Source organism: Giraffa tippelskirchi, chromosome X, assembly GCF_054371585.1.
Source record: "Giraffa tippelskirchi isolate mGirTip1 chromosome X, T2T-mGirTip1v1.2.pri, whole genome shotgun sequence".
Taxonomy (NCBI): domain Eukaryota; kingdom Metazoa; phylum Chordata; class Mammalia; order Artiodactyla; family Giraffidae; genus Giraffa; species Giraffa tippelskirchi.
In genome coordinates, this window is record NC_137289.1 from 97,943,325 (window position 1) to 97,969,362 (window position 26,038).

The 26,038-nt window shown below is 39.5% G+C and overlaps 1 protein-coding gene across 1 annotated transcript in view; it reads left to right on the forward strand.

The window, feature by feature from the left end:
* The window catches only part of LOC145535709 (uncharacterized), a 120,919-nt gene that overhangs the window by 73,146 nt on the left and 21,735 nt on the right, over positions 1–26,038 (forward strand). Inside the window, exon 4 of the mRNA XM_081564079.1 lies at positions 20,262–20,316. Within this exon, the coding sequence (XP_081420205.1) occupies positions 20,262–20,316 (55 nt within the window). The remainder of the gene's footprint in view (positions 1–20,261; positions 20,317–26,038) is intronic.

The window sequence follows — 26,038 nt, forward strand, 5'->3', positions numbered from 1 at the left end:
CTCAGTAGATTGGATAATGCAGAGAATTACCTTATGCTCAACCTATTCAATACACCAATAACTTAAATACCTGTGATCAGTTTTTGATTGCTGCACAGCAAATTGCCTTGAATATGGCAGCTTAAACCAGCCCATATGTGTTATTTCCCAGTTCCCATAGATAATACATGCTGCATGGATCAAGTGAGTTCTCTGCTTAGGGTCTTAGGAGGCTGAAATCAAGGTGTCAGTGTGGCTGGAATCTTACCCGGAGGCTCTGTGGAAGAAGCAGCTTCCAAACTCATCCAGTTGATTGGCAGAATCCATCTCTTATGGTGGCGGTACTGAACTATGTCTTTGCAGGGTGTTGTCAAAGCTGCTCTCAGATCCTAGAGGCTGCCTGTTTTTCTCATCATTATGGTTCCCTCCATCTTCAAGCAAATGCTGCTGCTGCTGCTAAGTAGCTTTAGTCGTGTCCGACTCTGTGCGACCCCATCGATGGCAGCCCACCAGGCTCCGCTGTCCCTAGGATTCTCCAGGCAAGAATAGTGGAGTGGGTTGCCATTTCCTTCTCCAGTGCATGAAAGGGAAAAGTGAAAGTGAAGTCGCTCAGTCATGTCTGACTCTTAGCGACCCCATGGACTGTAGCCTACCAGGCTCCTCTGTCCATGGGATTTTCCAGGCAAGAGTACTGGAGTGGGGTGCCATTGCCTTCTCCTCAAGCAAATGATGGTATGCTAAAACCTTGTGCTTCAAATCTCTCTTGCTTTCCTCTGCTGCAAGCCAGGGAAAACTCTCTGCTTTTAAAGGACTGCTGTTATTATGTTAGGCCCCTTTGGGTAATCCAGGATAATCTCCCAATTTTGAGGTCAGTGGTTTAATAATCTCAGTTACTACTGCAAAATCCCATTAGCCATGCAAATATAACACAAATGTGCATGTGATTCCTTGTCTAATTCGCAGTACCTGGGATTATGGTGAGATATCTTGGGAGACCAGTTTTAGAATTCTGCCTACCATAGCCTTTAGTAACCATCAGATAATTATTTATTAAAACCCTGTTTTGTGACCCTGATGGAGTATCTGTAAATCTGTAAATCATACTGCAGGTCTTCACTGAGTTCTATCATGTCATCATGTAATTTTATTTGCACCAGTGACTAGTGCCTTCACAAGTGTATTGGTCAGGGTTCCAGAGAAAGAGAACCAATAGGATATTTAGAGAGAGAGAGAGGAGAGAAAGAGATTTTTCTATTAGGAATCGGCTCACGTATTTATAGAGGCTGACAAGACCCCAAGATATGCATTCAGCAAAGTGGAGACCTAGGAGAGCTGATGGTACATTTCGTCTGAGTCCAAAGGGCTGAGAACCAGGAGAGCCAGTGGTGTAAGTTCTAGTCCAAAAGTGCTGAGATCAAGCCTCAAGAAGATGTGCTTCTTCAGTTCAAGTCCACGTGCAGGAAAAGACCGGAGTCCCACCTCAAGCAGTCAGACTTGATTCCCTCCTCCTTGAAGGAAGCTCAGCTCTTTTGTTCTATTCAGGCTTTCAACTGTTTGGTATGGAACATCCCCATTAGAGGGTAACCTGGTTTACTCAGTCCACTTATTCCAATGCTGATCTTATCTAAAACTTCCTCACAGACACACTCACAATAATGGTTGACCTACTCTCTGGGCACTTTCTGTGGCCCAATCACGTTGACGCAAAATATTGCACAGCAGTCCAGGCATCTTGACACAGTCCATACGTTATTATTTATTTTAAAATTCCTATTCTTTGTTAATAAACTGCTTAGTTTCCCAGCTTCCTTGCCTATAAGAGGGAGCTGTTAGGAAGCAGTGTACATTCTATATGGTGAAGGAGAATATTGCATCATGTAGCATGCAGATTTAATAATACCTAATATTTATGAAGTAGTTACCATATAGCACATCCTTTTGTATGTTTTTAAAATGCTTTACCTCCTTTGTTCAGCAAAACCCCGTGAGATACATGCCATTGTTAGTCCCATTTCCATATGAAGAAACTGAGGCACAGAAGTAATTTGCTGCAGATGTCATCTGTTAAGTGGCCGGCCCAGGGTTGGAATCAATGGCTTCAGAACAAATGTCCATAACTAGTTAGTATGAGCATATAATATATCATCCACACCAGAGTGAGAGCACTATGAAAAATTATACCTCAGTGGGCATAAAACAGAAAAGACTTACACGTGTGAAGACACTGTTCACTCTATTAGTGAAAATCCTTTGGGTTGCAACGAGCAGAAAATTCTTTTCTAGGTTGGCTCAATGGAAAAGGAAGTTCATGACCTCAGAGCATTTGTAACATCAGCATCACTTTCCCTCCCTCTGGTAGATTACTCCTGTCAAAATAAAAATTGATTTATTATTATTATTTAAAAAACGAACAGAAAAAACCCTTCTTTTTGCCTCCCTCTTTCTTACTCCTTATGGGGACATTTCTCCTCCCCTTGGTAGCCTACCTCACATAGCGAGGATCTACACTCACTGTCTCCAGTTCCCTATCCTTCCATTCTGTCTTAATCTCACTGTGATTGAGTGAGGACATCTTCACCTGAACTGAAACTGTTCTAATCAATGTAATAACGACATCAATATTTCTAAGTCAGTGGCTATGTCACAGTTCCTTCTTCTGTATCCTGTCTATAATTTTGGGCCGAGTCAATCACTCCTTCCACCTGGAACTACTTTCTCCCCTGATGTATCATTTAGCATTCTCTGGAGACATGGAAACAATAGGATATATATATACAGGAAGAGATTATTTAAAGGAATTGGCTTATGCAGTTGTGAAGGCAGAGAAGTCCCCCAATCTGGTGTCTGCAAGCTGGAGTCCCAGAGAAGCTTGGTGGCTTAATTCATTTCAACTCCAGCAGCCTGAGAACCAAGAGAACCAACGAGGTAGATTCCAGTCAGGGTCTGAAGACCTGAGAAACTGTAGCACTGAGAACAGGAGAAGATCGATGTCCCAATTCATTCAGTCAGGCAGGAAAGGCCCAGATTTTCCTTCCTCCACCTTTTTGTTCTATTCAGGATTGTTTGCCCTCACACTGGGAAGGGCAAACTTCTTTTCTGAGTCCAGTCCAAATTAAATTCAGATGTTAATTTCATCTGGAAATAGCCTTGCAGACATACCCAGAAATGATGTTTAGCCAAATATTTGGATACCCGGTGATCCAGTCCGGTTGACACATACACACCTGGGTTCCAGGACAACACTTTTCTGGTTGTTCCCTGATGTTATGTAGCTGTAGCTGCTCAGTTTCCTTGGCTTGTTCTTCTCCTTTCCTTGTGTTTTCTCCATATTGGCAAACCTCAGAACTGAATCCTTATCCTCTTCTTCTCTACCTACACTCATTCCTTTTATGATCTCATCCAAGACTGTGGCTTTCTGTGTCATCTTTACCCTCTTCTCTCCCCAGCTTTGATATCCAACTTAGGCTTCAGGGTCTGTTGTCACTGTCCACCTGGAAGCACAAATGGATATCCAATAGACATTACATTTCAATCATGAAAAAAATGAACTTACTTCATTTCAGTCAATCAAATTCTGTTGGTTGTCATCTCAGTTTCAGCTTTCCAGATATTCACTTAAAAATATTGGGGTCAGGGGAATCCCTGGTTGTTCTGTGCTCCCAAAGCAGGGAGCCTGGCTTCAATTGCCTGATCAGGGAACTAGATTCCACATGCCACAACTAAAGATTCACATGCCCCAACTAAAAATCCCACATGTTGCACCAAAGATTGAAGATCCTGCATGCTCCAACTAAGTCCTGGCACAGCCAAATAAATAAATATTTAAAAATATTGGGATCAGTCTTCCTATTATATTCATCCAGAAATCCTGTTGCTTCTATAGTTTAAGTAGATTGGGAGTATGAAAAATTTTGCCTTCCCCACTCCTACCACTTGATTCTAAGCCACTACAACTTCTTGCCTCGATTAGTGCAACAACGCAACATCAAAATATTTACATGACCTACAAGTTTCTGCAGGGTTTGATGTGTTATTCCTCTGAAATCCAACTACACTACCACAAAATCCCTCCGTAGCTACCTTAAGTTAAGTAATCGCACTTTACCTGAAGGCTCTTCAACTGGCTGTTGTCTGTGTTTAAAATGTTCTTCCTCTACATATTTATTTATTTATTTATTTATTTATTTTTTTCCTCTACATATTTAATGGCTCATCCCATCAATTCCTTCAAATCTTTGCCTAAATATCACTGAGTGAGGCTTTTCCTGACTACTTAACAAAATTTCCAGTTTCTCAACATTCCAGATCTTTCTTTGTTGTTGTTATAGTTCAGTGGCTAAATCATGTCTATAAATATAGAAATATATATACTTTGTCTATAACTCATGCTTCCAGTTTTCATAATCTTCCAGTTGTTGTTCAGTTGCTCAGTTGTGTCTGACTCTTTGCAACCCCATGGATTGCAGCATGCCAGGCTTCCCTGTCATTCACCATCTCCTGGACTTTGCTCAAACTCATGTTCATTGAGTTGGTGATACCATCCAACCATCTCATCCTCTGTCATCCCTTCTCCTCCTGCCTTCAATATTTCCCAGCATCAGGGTCTTTTCCAGTTAATCAGCTCTTCACATCAGGTTGCCAAAGTATTGGAGCTTCAGCTTCAGCATCAGTCCTTCCAATGACTATTCAGCGTTGATTTCTTTTAGGATTGACTGGTTTGATCTCCTTGCAGTCCAAGGGACTCTCAAGAGTCTTTTTCAGCACCACAGTTAGAATGCATCAGTTCTTCAGTGCTCAGCCTTCTTTATTGTCCAGCTCTCACATCCATACATGACTACTGAAAAAACCATAGCTTTGATTATACAGACCTTTGTAGGGAAAGTGATGTATCTGCTTTTTAATATGCTGTCTATGTTTGTCGTAACTTTTCTTACAAGAAGCAAGCATCTTAATTTCATGGTTGCAATTACCAACAACAGTGATTTTGGAGCCTCCCAAAATAAAATGTCATTGTTTCCACTTTTTCCCCTTCTATTTGCCATGAAGTGGTGGAACTGGATGCCATGGTCTTATTTTTTTGAATGTTGCATATTAAGCCAGCTTTTTCACTCTTCTCTTTCACCTTCATCAAGAGGCTCTTTAGTTCCTCTTCACTTTCTGCCATTCGAGTGGTATCATCTGCATGCCTGAGGTTGTTTATATTTCTCCCATCAATCTTGATTCCAGCCTATGATTCATCTAGTTGGCATTTCATGTGATGTACTCTGCATATAAGTTAAATAAACAGGGTGACAATATAAAGACTTGTCTTACTCCTTTTCCAATTTTGAACCAGTCAGTTCTGGCATATAAAGTTCTAACTGTTGCTTCTTGACCCACATACAGGTTTCTCAGGAGATAGGTCAGGTGGTCTGGTATTCCCAACTCTTTAAGTAGTTTCCATAGTTTGTCGTGATCCACACAGTCAAAGGCTTTAGCGTAGCCAATGAAGTAGAAGTAGATGTTTTTCTGGAATTTCCTTGCTTTCTCTATGATCCAGCAAATGTTGTCAATTTGATCTCTGGTTCCTCTGCCTTTTCTAAACCCTTGCTTGTACATCTGAAAGTTTTCAGGTCACGTACTGCTGAAGACTAACTTGTAGGCTTTGAGCATTACCTTACTAGCATGGAAAATGAGTGCAGCTGTGCAGTAGTTTGAGTATTCTTTCTGCCCCCTTCTGATGTCTGTGTCAGAAACTTTCTCTATCTCTTTTATATTTTAATAAAACTTTATTACACAAAAGCTCTGAGCGATCAAGCCTCAACACTGGCCCCAGATTGAATTCTTCTCCTCTGGAGGCCAAGAATCCTGGCGTCTTTTGTGGTTTAGCAGCAACCTTTCATCTTGGGGGCTTGTCTGGGATTCTTCAGGACAAGTAAGGATGCTTGGAGCTCTAGTTCTTTGTTCTCCTAGTGAACATGCTTTCTGCTGTACTTTACTAACTCTACAGTGTACTTGTGTGAATGAATGACACGCCCTGCGTGAAGCAAGTGAGGAGCCCTGCTCTGCAGTTCTGCAGTTCCACAGTGACCTCATATGGCTTATGGCAGAAACCCTGTCAGGGGTTTATACCAACCTGCCAATGGACTTCCCTGGTGGCTCAGATGGTAAAGCATCTGCCTGCAATGTGGGAGACCTGGGTTCAATCCCTGGGTTGGGAAGATCTCCTAGAGAAGGAAATGGCAACCCACTCTAGTATTCTTGTCTGGAAAATACCATGGATGGAGGAGCCTGGTAGGCTACAGTTCATGGTGTCACAAAGAGTTGGACATGGCTGAGTGACTTCACTTTCACTTTCTTTCACTTTGAGTATTCTTTAGCACTGACCTTCTTTGAGATTGGAATGAAAACTGACATTTTCAGTCCTGCGGCCACTGCTGGGTTTTCCAAATTTCCTGGCATATTGAGTGCAGCATTTTATGAGCATCATCTTTTAGGATTTGAAATAGCTCAACTGGCATTCCATCACCTGCACTAGCTTTGTTTTTAGTGATGCTTCCTGAGGCCCACTTGACTTCACACTCCAGGATGTCTGGCTCTAGGTGAGTGACCACACCATCATTGAAAACCTGGTCATTAAGACCTTTTTCATATAGTTATTCTGTGTATTCTTGCCACCTCTTCTTAATCTCTTCTGCCTCTGTTAGGTTCTTACCATTTCTTTCCTTTATTGTGCCCATCCTTGCATGAAATCTTCCCTTGATATCTCCAATTTTCTTGAAGAAATCTCTAGTCTTTCCCACTCTATTCTTCTACTTCTTTGCATTCTTCATTTAAGAAGGCCTTATCTCCCCTCACTGTTCTCTAGAACTCTACATTCAGTTGGTTATCTTTCCCTTTATCCCTTGATTTTCACTTCTCTTCTTTCCTTGACAATTTATAAAGCCTGCTCAACTTGCTCTAATCTGCTTTCTATAGCAGTATAATATTCCTACTTACAGTGTAATTCAGTCATTTATTTTATTTATTGTTTATACAGGTACCCCAAAATATAGGTTCTGTGAAGGCAGAGACAGATGTCCATTTTGTTTACTTTAGTATCTTCAGGATCAATAGTAGTGCCTGGCAGGTAGCTGTCAGTCATTACATATTTGGTCTATTTCCCAAGTAGACTGGAAGTGCAAAGTAGGGTGGGTTCTAGACATGGAGAAGTCCCGTTCAGGGGTGTCATTAAGAGTTCAGATTATTTCCTTCTTTTCTCATCCACCTCAGTGTCCTCCATCATTCTGGCCCCCAGATATTTGTAGCAATACAGAGCTCATATCTAGAAATGGTAATATTTAGGGAAAATGGAATATGTCTTCCAGTGTTCCTTTTCCAAGAGCAAGAAAACTGTGACATAATACTTTCCACCTCCATCATCCCAAGAATATGAGACAGAATCTGGTCACATGACAAACCCCAAATCAGTGATTGTCAGTGATATTGGATGCATCATAACTGGCTTAGATGAACACGAGATGATGAGGAAGTTATCACAATGTCCCCTGAAAAACATCCATATACTGTTATGATGAATGAGAGAGAGAGTGTGTGTGTGTGTTTGTGTGTGTGTGATTGATAGGGGGGGCGGAATTCTGATATGCAGTGGTTTCAGATCATAAAGAAGCAGATTATGGTAATTCAGGAGGCAGGAGATGGGTGAAGAGTTGACATCTTGCATAGAAACTCCTGGTCTTCTAATGGCATGAGGCTAACATCATCTGATATGTCTATCTCACACTAGATACTATGTTGACAAAGGCACCAGGAATACTCACAGTCAAGTTAGTGGAGACATTTTTGCCCAAACAGTGGTTAGATTGGCATTAAAAGTTTTGTTTTATGAATGAGTAACCTACCCCTTCTGACTGATAACATCTTCTTCATGTAGCCATGTTAATGCATGTGTGCTCAGTCATGTCTGACTCTTGGTGACTTGATGGACTGTACCTACCAGGCTCCTCTGTCCATGGAATTTTCCAAGTAAGAATATTAGAGTGGGTTGCCATTAATACCTTTATTCAAATCTCAGCATTTGTGTCTTGGGACCTTCATATTCCCTTTTGTTGGGTTCAGTTTTGAAGTAATATATAACATACATAAGAAGCATGAAACATATACAGAGGTTAATAATGAATAATTATAATGTGAAAACCTATGTAACTACCACCCAAAACAGTGACTCAAATATTATTAAAACCCCAGAGCCCCCGCGCCTCCCCTCTCTGACCACAATGGTATGTCCTCAATAGAGAAATCTGCCATCCTGATCCTTGCTCAGTATCTCTTCCTTACAGCTTATTATAGCTTCACCTACCACCTATGTAAACTACACTAAACTATCTAGTTTCATTAAAAATAAACCTTGTGTCAACAGATATCACGTTTGATTTTTTTAGTGTACACTCAGAGAACCACCTCATGTAACTTGTTTCTAGAAGCTCTCTGAAATGTTGAAAGGAACCCCTCTTTCCAGGTTAAAGGGAGAAACCCTCTCCCCAAGTATGTGCTTGGGAGTGAATTCAGTGTGAGGGTATACATGAGAGCTAAACAGTATTTTTGACCTCCAGTGAGTCTACAGACCAGTTGGGAAGATGGTGTAGGCTGTAGGCTGCTAGAGCTAACAGTAGCCCAGGTTAGCAGTAAGGCCATGGGTGAGGCATTCCTTGTGCCACCTCTTACTGGTTTGTGATTTGTGGCAAATTTCTCTACCTCTCTGAGCCTGTGAACTTCTTTTTTAAAAACTTACTTATATTTAATTGAAGAATACTTGCTTTACAATATTGTGTTAGTTTCTGCCACACATCAACATGAATCAGCCATAGATATACATATGGCCCCTTCTACTTAAACCTCCCTCCAACTTCCCACCCCATCCCACCCCTCTAGGTTGTCACAGAGCCCTGGTTTGAGTTCCATGAGTCACACATGAAATTCTCACTGGCTATCTATTTCACATATGGTAGTGTATATGTTTCCATGCTGTTCTCCATTTGTCCCACCCTCTTCTTACCCCTCTGTGTCCACAAGTCTGTTCTCTATGTCTGCATCTTCATTGCTGCCCTGCAAATAGGTTCATCAGTACCATATTTCTAGATTCTATATGTATGCATTAATACATGATGTTTGTTTTACTCATTCTGACTTACTTCACTCTGTAAAATAAACTCTAGTTTCATCCATCTCATTAGAACTGACTCAAATGCATTTCATTTTATGACTGTGTAATGTTCCATTGTATATATATGTACCACTACTTCTTTATTCATTCATCTGTTGGTGAACATCAGGGTTGCTTCCATGTCTTAGCTATTGTAAATAGTGCTTCAGTGAACATTGGGGTACATGTGCTCTTTCAAATAATTTATGATTTCCTCAGGGTATATGCACGGTAGTGGGATTATCGTGTCATATGATAGTTTTCTTCCTCATTTTTTAAGTTTTCCATAGTGGCTATATCAGTATGCTTTCCTGCCAACAGTGCAAGAGGGTTCCTTTTTCTCCACATCCTCTCCAGCACTTTTTGTTTGTAAATTTCTTGATTATGGCCCTTCTGACTGGTGTGAGGTGATACTTCATTGTAGTTTTGATTTGCATTTCTCTAGTAATGAAGGATGTTGAATATCTATTCATGTGTTTATTAACCATCTATATGTCTTCATTGGAGAAATATCTGGTTAGGTCTTCTGCCCACTTTTTGACTGAATTGTTTTTTTTTTTTTTTCTGGTATTGAGCTGAATGAGCTGTTTGTATATCTTGGAGATTAATCCTTTGTCTGTTGTTTCATTTGCTGTTAATTTTCTCCAGCAAATTGAGGGTTGTTTTGCTGTGCAAAAGCTTTTATATTTAATTAGGTCCCATTTGTTTATTTTTGTTTTTATTTCCATTACTCAAGGAGGTAGACCATAGAGGATCTTGCTGTGATCTATGTCAAAGAGTGTTCTGCCTATCTTTTCCTCTAAGAGTTTTATAGTTTCTGGTCTTATATTAAGGTTTTTAATTCATTTTGAGTTTATCTTTGTATATGGTGTTAGGAAATGTTCTAATTTCATTGTTGTACTTAGTTGTCCAGTTTTCCCAGCACCTCTTACTGAAGAGACTACCTTTTCTCCATTGTATATTCATGTTTCCTTTGTCAAAGATAAGGTGCCCATAGATTGGTGGGTTTATCTCTTGACATTCTCTCTATTTCCATTGGGTTGTATTTCTATTTTTGTGCCAGTACCATACTGCCTTGATGACTGTAGCTTTTTGTATGTTATCTGAAATCAGGAAGGTTGATTCCTCCAGCTGCATTCTTCATTCTCAAGGTTGCTTTGGCTATTCAGGATCTTTTATGTTTCCATCTAAAATTGTGGAATTATTTCTTCTAGTTCTGTGAAAAATATCAGTGGTAGTTTGATAGGGGTTTCAGTGAATCCATAGATTGCTTTGGGTAGAGTAGTCATCTTCACAATATTGATTCTTCCAATCCAAGAGCATGGTATATAGCTCTTGATCTGTTTGTCACCTTGATTTCTTTCATCAGTGTCTTATAGTTTTCTGTATACAGTTCTTTTGTCCCTTTATGTAGGTTGATTCCTAGGTATTTAATTATTTTTGTTGGATTGGTGAATGGATTGTTTCCTTAATTTCTCTTTCTGAGTTTTCATTGTTAGGGTATAGCAGTGCAAGTGATTTCTGTATATTAATTTTGTATCTTGTGACTTTACTATAGTCACTGATTAGCTCTAGTATTTTCTGCTGGCTTTTTCTTTAGCATTTTATGTTTAGTATCATGTCATCTGCAAATAGTTAGAGTTTTACTTCTTTTCCAATCTGAATTCCTTTTATTTCTTTTTTCTTTTCAAATTACTGTGCCTGTTGCTGCTGCTGCTAAGTTGCTTCAGTCGTGTCCGACTCTGTGTGACCCCATAGACGGCAGCCCACCAGGCTCCGCCATCCCTGGGATTCTCCAGGCAAGAACACTGGAGTGGGTTGCCATTTCCTTCTCCAATACATGAAAGTAAAAAGTGAAAGTGAAGTCGCTCAGTCGTGTCCGACTCTTTAGCGACCCCATGGACTGCAGCCTACCAGGCTCCTCCATCCATGGGATTTTCCAGGCAAGAGTACTGGAGTGGGGTGCTATTGCCTTCTCCGATTACTGTGCCTAGGACATCCAAAACTATATTGAAGAATAGTAGTGAGAGTGGACATGCTTGTCTTACTCCTGGTCTTAGAGGAAATGCTTTCAGGTTTTCACCATTGATAATAATGTTTGCTGTGGGTTTGTTGTAGATGGCTTTTATTATGTTGTAGTATGTTCCTTCTGGGCTTCCCTGGTGGCTCAGATAGTAAAGAATCTGCCTGCAGTGCAGATTCAGCCTGGGTTCAGTCCCTGGGTCGGGAAGGTCACATGCAGAAGGGAATGGCTACCCACTCCAGTATTCTTGCCTGGAGAATTCCATGGACAGAGGAGCCTGGGGGGCTACAATCCATGGGATCACAAAGAGTCGGGCACAACTGAACAACTAACATTTTTACTTTCACATGTTCCCTCTGTGCCTACTTTCTGTAGAGCGTTTATCATAAATGGGTGTTGAATTTTGTGAAAAAACTTTCTCTGCATCAATTGAGATGATCATATTGTTTTTATCTTTCAATTTGTTAATATAATGTATCAAAATGATTGATTTGCATATATTGAAGAATCCTTGCATCCCTAGGATAAAGCACATTTGATCAGAATGTATGATCTTTTTAATTGTTGTTGGCTTCTGTTTGCTAGCATTTTGTTGAGGATTTTTACATCTATATTCATCAGAGATATTGGCCTATAATTTTCTTTTTGTGTGGTATTCTTGTCTAGTTTTGGTATCAGGGTGATGGTGATAGAATAATTTTCTATTTTAATAGAATTTTAAATTTTAGAATTTAAATTTTAATAATTTTCTATCCTCATAGAATAATTTTCAGAGTTTTCCTTCCCCTGCAATTTTCTGGAAGAGTTTGAGCAGGATAGGTATTAACTGTTTTCTAAACTTTTGGTAGAATTCCACTGTGAAGCCATCTGGTCCTGGGCTTTTGTTTGCTGGAAGGTTTTTTATTACAGTTTTGATTTCCATGCTTGTGATTGGTCTGTTCATATTTTCTATTTCTTCCTGGTTCAGTTTTAGAAGGTTATACTTTTCTAAGAATTGGTCCATTTCTTCGAGGTTGTTCATTGTCTTGGCATATAGTTGCTGATAATAATTTCTTATGATCCTTTGTATTTCTGTGTTGTCTGTTGTGATCTCTCCGTTTTAATTTATAATTTTCTTGATTTGATTCTTCTCCCTTTGTTTCTTGATGAGTCTGGCTAGTGGCTTGTCAATTTTATTTATCTTCTCAAAGAACCAGCTTTTGGCTTTGTTGATTTTTGCTATGGTCTCTTTGTTTCTTTTGCATTTGTTTCTGCCCTAATTTTTAAGATTTCTTTCCTTCTACTAACCCTGGGGTTCTTCATTTCTTCCTTTTCTAGTTGCTTTAGGTGTAGAGTTAGGTTATTTATTTGACTTTTTTCTTGTTTCTTGAGGTGAGCCTGTATTGCTATGAATCTTCCCCTTAGCACCGCTTTTACCGTGTCCCATAGGTTTAGGGTTGTTGTGTTTTCATTTTCGTTCATTTCTATGCATATTTTGATTTCTTTTTTGATTTCTTCTGTGATTTGTTGGTCATTCAGCAGTTCAGCCTCCATATGTTGGAGCTTTTAATTGCTTTTCTCCTGTTCAGTTCAGTCGCTCAGTCGTGTCCGACTCTTTGCGACCCCATGAATCGCAGCATGCCAGGCCTCCCTGTCCATCGCCAACTCCCGGAGTCCACCCAAACCCGTGTCCATCGAGTCAGTGATGCCATCCAACCATCTCATCCTCTGTTGTCCCCTTCTCCTTCCGCCCCCAATCCTACCCAGCATCAGGGTCTTTTCCAATGAGTCAACCCTTTGCATGAGGTGGCCAAAGTATTGGAGTTTCAGCTTTAACATCAAACCTTCCAATGAACACCCAGGATGATCCAGCAGATATTGGAAATTTGATCTTTGGTTCCTCTGCCTTTTCTAAAACCAGCTTGAACATCTGGAAGTTCACGGTTCACGTATTGCTGAAGCCTGGCTTGGAGAATTTTGAGCATTACCTTACTAGCGTGTGAGATGAGTGCAATTGTGTGGTAGTATGAGCATTCTTTGGCATTGCCTTTCTTTGGGATTCAGATGAAAACTGACCTTTTCCAGTCCTGTGGCCACTGCTGGGTTGGGGAATCAAAAGGGTAGAGATAGTTCCAGCCAGTAATCAGTTCTCTAAGTGTTCTCCACAGCCCGGAACACACAAAGAGATTCACAGAGTTGGGTAGAGAAGAAAAGGGGGAGTAGGGAGATGGAGGCGACCTGGTGGAGAAAAAGGAGAGTTAAAAGGGGGAGATAGCAATCAAGCCAGTGATCTCACTCCCAAGTAAAAGTGGGTGCTGAAGATTGGGTTCTTGAAGATACAAAGTTGATAACAAATACTAAAATGCGAAGATTTAAAATTTAGAGTAGAGGTTAGGTTCTCAAAAATACCATATTAAAAAAAGAGAAGAAAAAAAAGAAAAAAAACCCCACCAAAGTCACAAAAATTATAATATATATATACATATATATATATATATATATATATATATATATATATATATATGAAGTTTACTTTAAAAATAAGGTCTTAAAGAAAAAAATTAAAAAAAATAAAAATAGGGTCTTTTTTTTTTTGCAAGGTAATAGTAGGTTATAAAAATGAAAATTGAAGGAGTAATAGTGGACCTAAAAATAAAAATAAAACAAGAAAATAAAATTTTAAAAATTTTAAAAAATAATAAAATAATTTTAAAAATTTGAAAAATGATAACAGTAAAGATATATCTAGGACTTTCTCTGTAGCTGTTATGGACAATGTGGGGTCAGTTCATCTTCAGATAGTTTCTTGGTCCAGCTTGTACTTCTCAATGTCTCTAGGCCCCTTCCTATGTAGTTGGTGCTAATTCCAGGATTTTAATCTGTTGCATCTGTCACTTCCAAAGTGATTTCTTCTGTTTCTTTTAGCTTCTTCTGTTTTCTGGTCTCTTCAGTGTCTAATTTCCTCCCTGGCACAAGGTGGGCTGTGGTGGTCAGTTTTTTTTTTTTAGTCTCACTTGTTCAGTCCTGCTGTGGGGAGGGAGGAACACTGCAAACAAATCTCACTGGCATGTACTCACAATGTTTCAGCCACTCTGGGTTTGCCCCGATCACGGCCTGTGTGCTTTCCCAGTCTGCACTGCTTAGGCTCTAGGTTGCACTGCCGGAAACTGTCTGAAGTGGCCCCTGGGGTTGCCTGTACTTCCCAGGTCTAAGCCGCTCAGGTTCTGGTTCCTGGGTACTTCACAAAGGCGCAGACTTGGCTGAGCCTGGGTTTTGTGCCCTTCCCAGGTCCAAGCAGCTCTGGTGACCAGGTTTTGGCTAGCGCGGTCGGGGGCTGCGCCTTTTTCCCTTCCCTGGTCCCAGCCGCTCTATTTTCTGGGTGTACAATGGGCACAGCTTCCCAGGTGTGTCATGCTCTCCCCTGGGGAGCTGATCTCTGGCTGCGACCCTCTCGGCGGGTATTGAACCTCCAGAGTCCCAAGAAGTCCTGGTTAGCAGCGAGGTCTGTTTGCAGTTTGGTATAGAATGCCTCTCTGGGGCCACTTTTCCACCCTTCTGGCTCTCGCTGCCCTCGCCTGCCTGTCTCCTGCGGGGGATGGGCTGGTCCACGGCCTATTTACTCTGTTCAGTCCTTTGTTCTGTGAGAGGGCCTGGCGGTGTCTTAGGTTAAGGCTTTTCGCGGGAAAGCTATCCCACGGTCTAGGTTACTGTCTCAAGCTAGTTCCCTCAGATTGCCCTCGGGGCATTCAGGCTCAGTCCTTACCCAAAGCAATGCAGCCCGCCCCTCCCTGCTCCGCCCCCGCTTGCTAGTTGGGGATGCACGCATCTGTGCTGTGCGCCTGCTGGGAATTGCTGTTAGGTACGTAAACTGCGGGTTTTTATTATTTATTTATTTTTCCTCCCGGTTATTTTACCCTTTGCGATTCCAAGGCTCGCCACAGACCCGCCGGAGAAAGTGTTTCTTGGTGTTTGGAAACTTCTCTCTTTTTTAAGACTCCCTACCTGGGATGGATCTCCATCCCTACCTCTTTTGTCTCTCTTTTTATCTTTTGTATTTTGTCCTACCTCATTTGAAGACTATGAGCTGCCTTTCTGGGTGCCTGATGTCCTCTGCCAGCATTCACAAGTTGTTTTGTGGAATTTGCTCGACGTCTAAATGTTCTTTCGGTGAATTTGTGGGAGAGAAAGTCATCTCCCCGTCCTAGTCCTCAGCCATCTTAGGACTGCCCCCTCCTTTTATTTTTGAATGATAGTTTCACTAGATACAGAAATTTTGTTGACTTTTTTTTTCCTTTCAGTAATTTGAATACATTATTCTACTATTTTCTGGCTCCCGTGGCTTCTTTATTTTTGAGGTGCACATTTGGCTTGTTTTAAATTTCTATTTTAATTGGAAGATAATTGCTTTACAATGTTGTGTTAGTTTCTGCTGTACAACATGAATCAGCCATAAGTGTTTGTGTGTGTGTGTGTGTGTGTGTGTGTGTGTATGTATATTATTCCTTCCCTCTTGGGCCTCCCTTCCCCCTTCGATTTACCCCTCTGGGTCATCACAGAGTGGCAGCCTGGGCTCCCTGTGTTTTACAGCAGCTTCCTACTAGCTATCTATTTTACATGTGGTAATGTATATATGTTAGTGCTACTTTCTCAATTCATTCTACCCTCTTCTTTCCCTGCTGTGTCCACAAGTCCATTCTCTATGTCTGCATCTCCATTCCTTCCCTGCAAACAGGTTTATCACTAATATTTTTCCAGTTTCCTTAAATATGCATTAATTTACAAAATTAGTTTTTCTCATTCTACTCACTTCACTCTGTAAAGCAGGCTCTAGGTTCATCCTCCTCACTACAACTGATTCAAATTCATTCATTTTTATGACCAAGTAATACTCCATTGCCTATATTTACCACATCTTCTTTATCCATTCATCTGTTGATGGACATCTAGGTTGCTTTCATGTCCTGGTTATTGTAAATTTGCTGCTATGAACATTGGGGTACATGCTTTTTTTTTTTATTTTGAATTGTGGTTTTCTCAAGGTATATGCCCAGTAGAGGGATTCCTGGGTCATATGGTAGTTTTATGAATCCCCCTACTGCTCTCCATAATGGCTATATTAATTTATATTGGCAGCAACAGTGCAGGAAGGTTCCCTTTTCTCCACATCCTCTCCAAAATTTATTGTTTGTAGATTTTTTGATGATAGCCATTCTGGCTGGTGTGAGGTGATACCTCATTGTAGTTTTGACTTGCATTTATCTAATAATTAGCAATGTTGAGCATCTTTTCATGCGTTTATTGGCCATTTGTGTGTCTTCTTTGGAGAAATGTCTGTTTAAGTCCTCTGCCCACTTGTTGATTGGGTTATTTGTTTTTCTGATATTGAGCTGTGTGGGTTGCTTATATCTTTTGAAGATTAATTATTTGCCAGTTGCTTCATTGCAATTATTACCCTCCCTGCATTCTGAAGATTGTCTTTTCATCTTATTCAGAGTTTCCTTTGCTGTGTAAAAGGTTTTAAGTTTAATTAGGTCCCATTTGCTTATTTCTGTTCTTATTTCCATTACTCTAGGAGATGGGTCAGAGAGGAACTTGCTGTGGTTTATGTCAAAGAGTGTTCTTTCTTCTAAGAGCTTTATAGTTTGTGACCTGGCATTTAAGTCTTCAATCCATTTTGAGTTTATTTTTACATATGGTGTCAGGGAGTGTTCTAATTTCATTCTTTTACACATAGCTGTCCAGTTTTCCCAGCATCATTTATTGAAGTGACTGTCTTTTCTCCATTGTGTGTTCTTGCCTCCTTTTTCAAAGGTAAGGTGCCCATAGGTGTGTAGATTTATCTCTGGGCTTTTTATCTTATTCCATTGGTCTGTATTTCTGTTTTTGTGCCAATACCATACTGCTTTGATGACTGTAGCTTTGTAGTATAGTCTGAAGTCAGGAAGGTTGATTCCTCCGGCTCCATTTTTCTTTCTCAAGATTGCTTTGGCCATCTGGGGTCTTTTGTGTTTACATGCTGCTGCTGCTGCTGCTAAGTCGTTTCAGTCGTGTCTGATTCTGTGCGACCCCATAGACGGCAGCCCACCAGGCTCCGCCGTCCCTGGGATTCTCCAGGCAAGAACACTGGAGTGGGTTGCCATTTCCTTCTCGAATGCATGAAAATGAAAAGTGAAAGTGAAGTTGCTCAGTTGTGTCCGACTCTTCATGACCCCATGGACTGCAGCCTACCAGGCTCCTCCGTCCATGGGATTTTCCAGGCACGAGTACTGGAGTGGGTTGCCATTGCCTTCTCCATATTTGGGGTTGAGGTTGGGGCATCTAGGGTTTTGTATGTTCACTCTTTATGGGTGAACTTAAAAGAGGAGAGTAGGAATTAAAGTGTGGGAAGGGAAGCAGGATCACTCAAACGGTCAGTAATCTAGGTCAGCCAGAGATTTCTAAAATGGGTGGGGCAGCCTGGCTCCTTCTCTAGTTGTGTGTTGGGCAATGTGCTTGTTGAAGATGGATGTTGGAAATAGATGCTGTAACAATCAAAAGCTTAATGTCAGGCACTTACATTATGATCAGCAAAGCTAATTGTCTGGCACTTACTATGCTGCTTTTGACAACTTTTTCCAGCTTTATACTTGATTTTCACAGAGAGAATTAGCCAAACCCTCCAGCTATCATAACCAGAGTTTTCACTCTATCAAGTAGAATTATTCTCATTTTCTCACAACCAAACCTAAAAACTTTGCCACATTCACTCTTGTATCAGTTGGTTATTGCTGTATAATAAATAACACCTATACTTAGTGGCTTAAAATGACACCCATTTATTTAGCTCTTCTTACTCTGGTTGAGCAATTAAGGCTTAGCTCAAATAATCTAGTCTCAGTTGGACCCATTCATATTCCTGTGGTGAACTGTCAGATAAACCAGGGAATGGATTTCTTAAGATGGCCCCAGATGCCATGAGTTGTCTATTTCTGCTACTTGTGGTCTCTCATCCTTCAGTCAACTGGCCCAGGATCATTCACGTGGAAACTGAGCAGGGCTCCAAGAGTGAAAGCTGAAGTACACAAGAATTGCTGACCTGTGCCTCCACAGGAGACACTCAGATACTCAGAGGCAGGTCTAGCTCAGTCTCTTGTGGGGGTCACTGCTCCTTTCCCTGGATCCTCATGTGCACAAGGTTTTGTTTGCACCCTCCAGGCATCTCTGGTGGGTATAAGGTTTGATTCTAAATGCAATTGTGCCCCTCCTGCCATCTTGTTGGAGCTTCTCCTTTACCTTTGGACATGGGGTATCTTTTTTTGGTGGGATCCAACATTTTCCTGTTGATGGTTGTTCAGCAGCTAGTTGAGATTTTGGTGTTCTTGCCGGAGAAGATGAGTGCACATCCTCTACTCCACCATCTTGTATCACCTCCATTTCTTAAAGAGATGGGAATACCAGACCACCTTACCTTCCTCCTGAGAATCCTGTATGCAGGTCAAGAAGCAACAGTTAGAACTATACATGGAACAATGGACTAGTTCAAACTTGGGAAAGAAGTACATCCAGGCTGTATATTGTCACCCTGCTTATTTAACTTATATCCAGAGTACATCATGCGAAATGCTGGGTTGGATGAAGCACAAGCTACAATCAATATTTCTGGGGAAAATATCAGTAACCTCATATATGCAGATGACATCACCCTTATGGCAGAAAGTGAAGAGGAACTAAAGAGCCTCTTGATGAAAGTGGAAGAGGAGAGTGAAAAAGCTGGCTTAAAACTTAATATTCAAAAACGAAGATCATGGCATCTGGTCCCATCACTTCATGGCAAATAGATGGGGAAACAATGGAAACAGTGACAGACTTTATTTTCTTGGGCTCCAAAAATCACTGCAGATGGTGACTGCAGTCCTGAAATTAAACAGTGCTTGCTCCTTGGAAGAAAAGCTGTGACCCACCTAGATAGCCTATTAAAAAGCAGAGACAGTACTTTGCTGAGAAAGGTCCATATAGTCAAAGCTGTGTATTTTCTAGTAGTCATGTATGGATGTGAGAGTTGGACTATAAAGAAAGCAGAGTGCCAAAGAATTGATGCTTTTGAACTGTGGTATTGGAGAAGACTCTTGAGAGTCCCTTGGATTTCAGGGAGATCAAAGCAGTCAATCCTAAAGGAAATCAACCCTGAATATTCATTGGAAGGACTGATGCTGAAGCTGAAGCTCCAATACTTTGGCCACCTGTTGTGAAGAGCTGACTCATTAGAAAAGACCCTGATGCTGGAGAAGATTGAAGGCAGGAGGAGAAGGGGACAACAGAGGACAAGATGGTTGCATGACATCACCAACTCAATGGACATGAGTATGAGCAGGCTCTGGGAGAGAGATGGTGAAGGACAGGAGGCCTGGAGTGCTGTAGTCCATGGTGTTGCAAAGAGTCGGACACGACTGAGTGAGTGAACAACAACAATACTCAGAATTAGCATGATACCATTTATTCAGCACTTCATTAGTCAAACCCAGCCACAAGACCAGCCCTGATTCAAGTATGGAGAAAAACACTACACCTCTTGATGTGAGGAGCTTCAAAGTCACGTTGGAAAGGGATGTAACCGTTTCTGGAGGGGAGTGGGGTAAAGAATTCCATTTTGAAATTGATCACAACATCCATCCTTGTACTTGAAAGGAATTCAAGTACAGTGGAAGAGATTTCCTTTCTCCCACCTAAGACAATTCCCTCCACTTGTACTCTGTATGCTTACTTCTTCCACCTTTTAACTCTCTAGAGGGAAAGTATCATCCTTAGTTGTCTTTCCTTACATTCCCAGTATGAAATGGATCAGTGAGACAAAAAAAAAAAGATGATGATTTTATTTATGGTATTTCTGTGAGAGATCATGATAATAATGTATGTGTTTGTCCTTTATGTGTGAATTTCCAGTTACTATCTTGTTCATTTGTAAGTATGAAAATGATGTCCTTGCCAAATATGGATGTTTTCTGTTACTTGATATTTTCCTTCTATTCAAGAATAGTCAAGGGTAGTATTGATAAACAAGTATGCTCCCTAGGTCCTGATTACATTGTTTCTCTAATAATTATTATTGGCCCCATTTTACAGATGAAGAAGAAGAAAACGAGGCTCAGCAAGGCACTGCTCCAAGGTTAAGAAATGGGTAAGTACATATTTGAATCCATATATGCTCTTCCAGATTTGTGTTTTCTTCATCACACATTTCAAGTGATACACTGAGAGTTCTGAGAAAAACTATCACAGCTGAAGTCCGTTTTGAGGGATGGAGGTAAACAAATAGAAATGAAGACTTTGTCATATTCCTGTTCATGTTCTAGATTTCATTTACTGCTCATCACATACAGCTAGTAAAAGCCTGAAATTTCACTGACTGGAGCTTGATGGAGGTTCATTTTATAACTATCTAGAATGGACCAAGGTCTAATTCCTGTTCCAGTAAAGATCACTGGAAATAAAGTCTGTTAGCATGATTGATATATGTAGTCCAAAACATTACATGTTAGCTTTTTTCTGTTTCAGTCTGCCAGATTAATGAGTGGCAAAAGATAATTTTTATTTGTTTGACTAACTTTAGTAATATTATTTTAGTAGTATTTTTTAGTTGTGAGAATAGAAAGTCATTAATATATTTAGAAACAGAGAAAAAGCAACCATTCATAACATTTTCATATATTCCCATTCAATCATTTTTTCTGTTTATTTATAATGGGTGAATGTTTTTATATTTTACATTTTTAGCAAATATGCAATCTATAGTTTTTGTCTTGGATATTTTAGTTCATTTTTTAATTAAAACATATTAATTTTTAAAGCAAAACATAAGCAATGGAGATTTGGGGGGAAAAAAGGATGAACAGTCCATATAGGTTTCCCCACAAAATTAAAATATGTACTAACAAGCATAACACTGTTTAAGTTATTCATTATTTATAAGCAATTTGATGGTATACTGAGAAAAACGAGAGTTAATGGAGAAATAAATCTCTTAGTCAAAGTGCTTGGCAAATCATCTGTACACACGACTCCCAGATTGCTATTTCCCAATATACCATAAATAATGACGTAGTGACAACTAGCAATAAAAACAAAATATCTAAGAATAATGTAAAAGAGATGTGGGTCCTATATGAAAACAAATATTAAATGGAGTAAAAATAAAAGATGATTTGAACAAACTGAAATATTTATTGTACAACTACATTTGAAGACTGTATTATACAGATTTAAATTATTTTAAGTACACAATAGATTTTCCAAAGGCACTCAAAAATAATTCAGCACCTATTCGCATTTTTTAAAAAAAACACTGTGTACTTTAAAAGCAGATTTGTAGAGGGCTACATTGAGGTGAGGTGTTTTTTTTTTTTTTCCTGTAAAAAGACACAAAATGATTTTATAACCACCACTGGAGGAAATTCCATTAAAATTAGGACCAAGACAAATATGCTCATTATCCCCACTACCTAATATTGCTTTAGAAATTCTCTCCACCATGAAAAGATATTAAAAAGAAATGAAACCTATAACTTTCAGGATGGAGAAAAAATAATCATTGCTCATCCTTGATAATAATCATTGCTCATCCAATAATATACTCTTATTATTGGAAAACACATTAGAAACAACACAGAATGCCTTGGTACACATGTATTCTATAAAAGGCTAGAATAAACAGCAACTATTTAAACTATCAATAACTTTTATGTGTATTAGCAAGAACCACATACAAAACATAATGAGAAAAATGATGACATTCACAGTAGTCAAAGAGAAGTGATAAAATTGAGAGTTTTGAAACAAGGTTTGAATGATAAACAGAGAGACAGTTTATTGGTTTTGCAGAGCTAAGGATGATGGAGGTGGTGACTGGGGTGATAAGGAAAGAATCACAGATTATAATCTCAGATTATAAAGTCTCCAGGTTCTAGCCAAGGATCCCTCATAGTTATCAGGCAGGGTTCCCATGTCTCATCTATGTGTCCTTTTGTATAATTCATTATAATTGAAAAATTCAACACTTTCACAACCCATTATGCCCTTCCCATCTTTACAAATGTCTGTGCCAAAGACAAGGGAAAGAAACTAACACAACATTGTAAAGCAACTCTACTCCAGTAAAAGTTAATTTTAAAAAGGGAAGGGGAAGGAAGAGAAAGACATGCTAACACAGGAGGGGAGTTACGGGATAGGCGGGTCCTCTAATAATAATGGTAGACAAAACCTTATTTCCAGAGCACAAGGGTTATAAACTTCACAATAATCCCAATCAAAATGTCAATGGTATTTTATTTGCAAAACTCAATATAGCCATATTAATATTCACCTATTAGAATAGCGTTGAAGGAATGCATAATTTAAGAGTAAAATCATTTTTAAAACCTTGGCATTCCAATGTCTGGATTTGCAATAATTATTAAATAATTTGATAATGTTGCTTAAGTATTATTTGCCAACTGCTTTGAACTTTAACTCCCATCTTTTAGCTTCTCCACAAAGGAGAGAGACAAAAGTGACCACAAAATTTGCCTTTGTTGTAGAAATTAAATCTGTGGTCAAGGGGGTCAACACTTAACATTGGCTAGGTAGAAGGAAAGGGAAGAATTTAAGTCATCCAACATTGGTTGAAGACAATCTTATGTGCCAGGTCCTGTGCTAAGCACTTCATCATTAATTCTCATGACATTTTGCTATTACTGCTAATTATATAAAAGGAGACCAGAGATTAGAGGGTAGTTGGAATTTGATTTCAAATTTTTCTGGCTCCCTAGCCTGTGCTCCTTGCACCACCACCATGACTTATCTAAAGAATTATTTCATTGAGTAGTTTTTTTGCTATGATATTTTTGGTGGTGTATAGAGGTTTGCAACTTAAATAAGGCCCTCACCTCCTTAAAAACATTACATCCCTGGATGGTGTTGGCTATGTTGGTTTTTTTCTTCTTCCACAGGATATAATGAATGATCTTGAGTTTAATCATAATACTGATCTGCATTCCAGTTACATTCCTAGCAGTTAATAGCTGTGTAAATAGTTGGACAAACTGTTTAAACAGTTGGAGCCTCAGTTCCGTCAGCATGCATAAAACTTCATGTAATTACTCAGAAAAGAGGATAGTCTGTTTTGCCATCACCCCATGCAGCCATTTTGATAAAATCTTCACCTTCACAAGGGATTCTGTGACATTTTGGGGTATGATGATATTGTCATCATAGTTGCCTTTATATGCCTTAACTACTGGGTGTGTTTGTCACCCAGCCTAGTGTAGAATGGAAAGAGACAAATTTGGCCCACGTCTAGCAACACGTTAAAGCCTCAAGTAAAAACAACCAAGTTAAAAGTTTCCTGTTTGGTGGGTTAGTTAGTTAGTTTTCATAGAAGTGTTGGATACAAGCTTTGAAAAGAACTTTCTAATGGAATCATATTATCTTGCAGAGGAAGAGATTCTCTTTGTATTTGATCAACTAGAATACACTGACAGCAAGTACATATTAGGTGCTGTGCTAGGTGTGGGGGTGCAGATGTGAATTATATAGAAATCATTCCATCAAGATGTTAAGAGTAGTTGGGGGGGAAACATAAACAGATTAACAAATCGTAACATTTTTGATGATCTACTCTGTGCCATGCAAATTTGCATATCATTTATTATATATAATTATACATATATATCGGAGAAGGCAATGGCACCCCACTCCAGTACTCTTGCCTGGAAAACCCTATGGATGGAGGAGCCTGGTAGGCTGCAGTCCATGGGGTCGCTAGGAGTCGGAGACGACTGAGCGACTTCACTTTCACTTTTTACTTTCATGCATTGGAGAAGGAAATGGCAACCCACTCCAGTGTTCTTGCCTGGAGAATCCCAGGGACGGGGGAGCCTGGTGGGCTGCCGTCTATGGGGTCACGCAGAGTCGAACTCGACTGAAGCGACTTAGCAGTAGCAGTAGCATACATATATATATATATATATATATATATATATATATATATATATATATAGCATATACATATTTTTTTCTCAATGGGGTTTTCTCAGTGTTGCTGAGAGGGTAAATAACTAAATAGTGAATGGTGGAACTGAGACTTACCCTAAATATGTGGACACTAAAGGTGATCCTTTTCCCACTCATTATGGAAACAATTATTTCATATGTAGTGGCAGGTATAATTTCCCAATGAGACAGTCATCCTGTTTCCAAAAGGATTCATGTCTGTAAAAATCCAAGCATACAGCAAAGCTTAGTTTCTCCATAAAGAACCAGGTTACTCTTAGTCAAAACACAAATAGTAGTGTGTTTTATATTAGTGTCAACTTAAAGAAAAATGTACAATGTAGAAGTTGTGAGTTGAATTTTATTCAGGGACCTTACTGAGGACTATAGCCCCAGAGACAGCTTCTCAAATAGCTCTGAGGAGCTGCTCTGAAGAAGTAGGGGAGGAGCCAGGATATTTATGAATTTTTTTTGGCTGGGAAATGCCTGTAGTCAAGCATACATCTTGGTGGAAAATGACTTCTAATTACAAAGAACATACTTCAGGTTAATGCATCTAATGCTTTTCTATGTATGAAAAGATGCAAGAATGTGGGATCATTGAAATTCTTCCTTAGTTATGCATTTTAACTATGTGGGGCCCATATATGCAAATCACAGAATATTTCATCCTTTTTTTCCCATCCTGTATTCTTCTAAGTGTACATTATCAGTGGGCTACTGCAGTGGGTTGCAACTTAACCCTCTGCATAACGAGATGATGAGCAACACTCTTTGTTCTTTTTGTTTACAGTAGGAATGAGTGGAGAGCTTGGAAAGTGAGAGCTACAATAGTGGGCCCTTCTGTGGAAGGGGTTTTACCAAGTATCAAGGGCTATAAAACTCCAGTTGCCCCTTTGTTTCTGCCATCTCAGTGGGGTCCAATGCTAAAAGAACAGTTTCTCAGAAACAGTTGTTATTTTGTAAGGGTGCAATGAAAGGCCTGGCTCAGTGCCTTCAGCCACTCACAGCTGGCCCAATCTTTCATCTCCAGGGTTCCCCTGTGAGAGGTGCCAGGAAGTTTCTTTAGAGACATCAACAGATTTTAAGTAGAACCAAAAGAGCCATGGGACATCTTTTGGAGGCTAGAAATAAAAACATACTGCAGGTTGGAGTCAACAGACCCAGAATTGAAAATTGAATTTACCATTACCACTAGCTAACTAGCTGTGTGATAGTGATTATAGAATAGTTCCTGACATTGTATTCACTCAATAAATACTCATTGATTATAGGTGTTTGTTTCCCCTACTTGATTATGAGATCCTTGAGGGCAAGGGCAAAATTTAGTTGGTCTTTGTAAATCTAGCATCCAGTTCACTAAGTCCTGTTAAGCTCCACTAAATTTTGAACTAGTTATTTTTTTTTTTTAGTAACATCGATAAGAAAATCATTCACCCAGTAAGGACACAGTTCAGAAGTTCTTATGGATGTAGGCACCACATAGTTTACTCTTAAGTACAGGTATCAAGCAAATTATTCTTTCTAATCAGCTGTGAGTTTTTGAGAGCAAAGAAACGCTCGTTATCTTTGGCATTCCACACAGAAGCTGGTATTTATAGTACATGTAATGATTTACTTCAGCTTTTCTTTTATCTCAATCATTTAAGTGTCACTCTTAATGGTTTTTGCTTTATCTGTGCACAATCTGTACTTTTATTAAATGTTTTCATTTTTGAAATACAAAAATATCTTTTAAAGTGAAACATAACTCTAAGATTAAAGATTAAGAACACAAAATGACGTTATGAAATACTTTAAAGTGAAATTAAGATTCAGTACAAGTAATAGTAAGCTAGTGTGTGCATGCATGTGCATGTGTGCTCAGTCGTGTT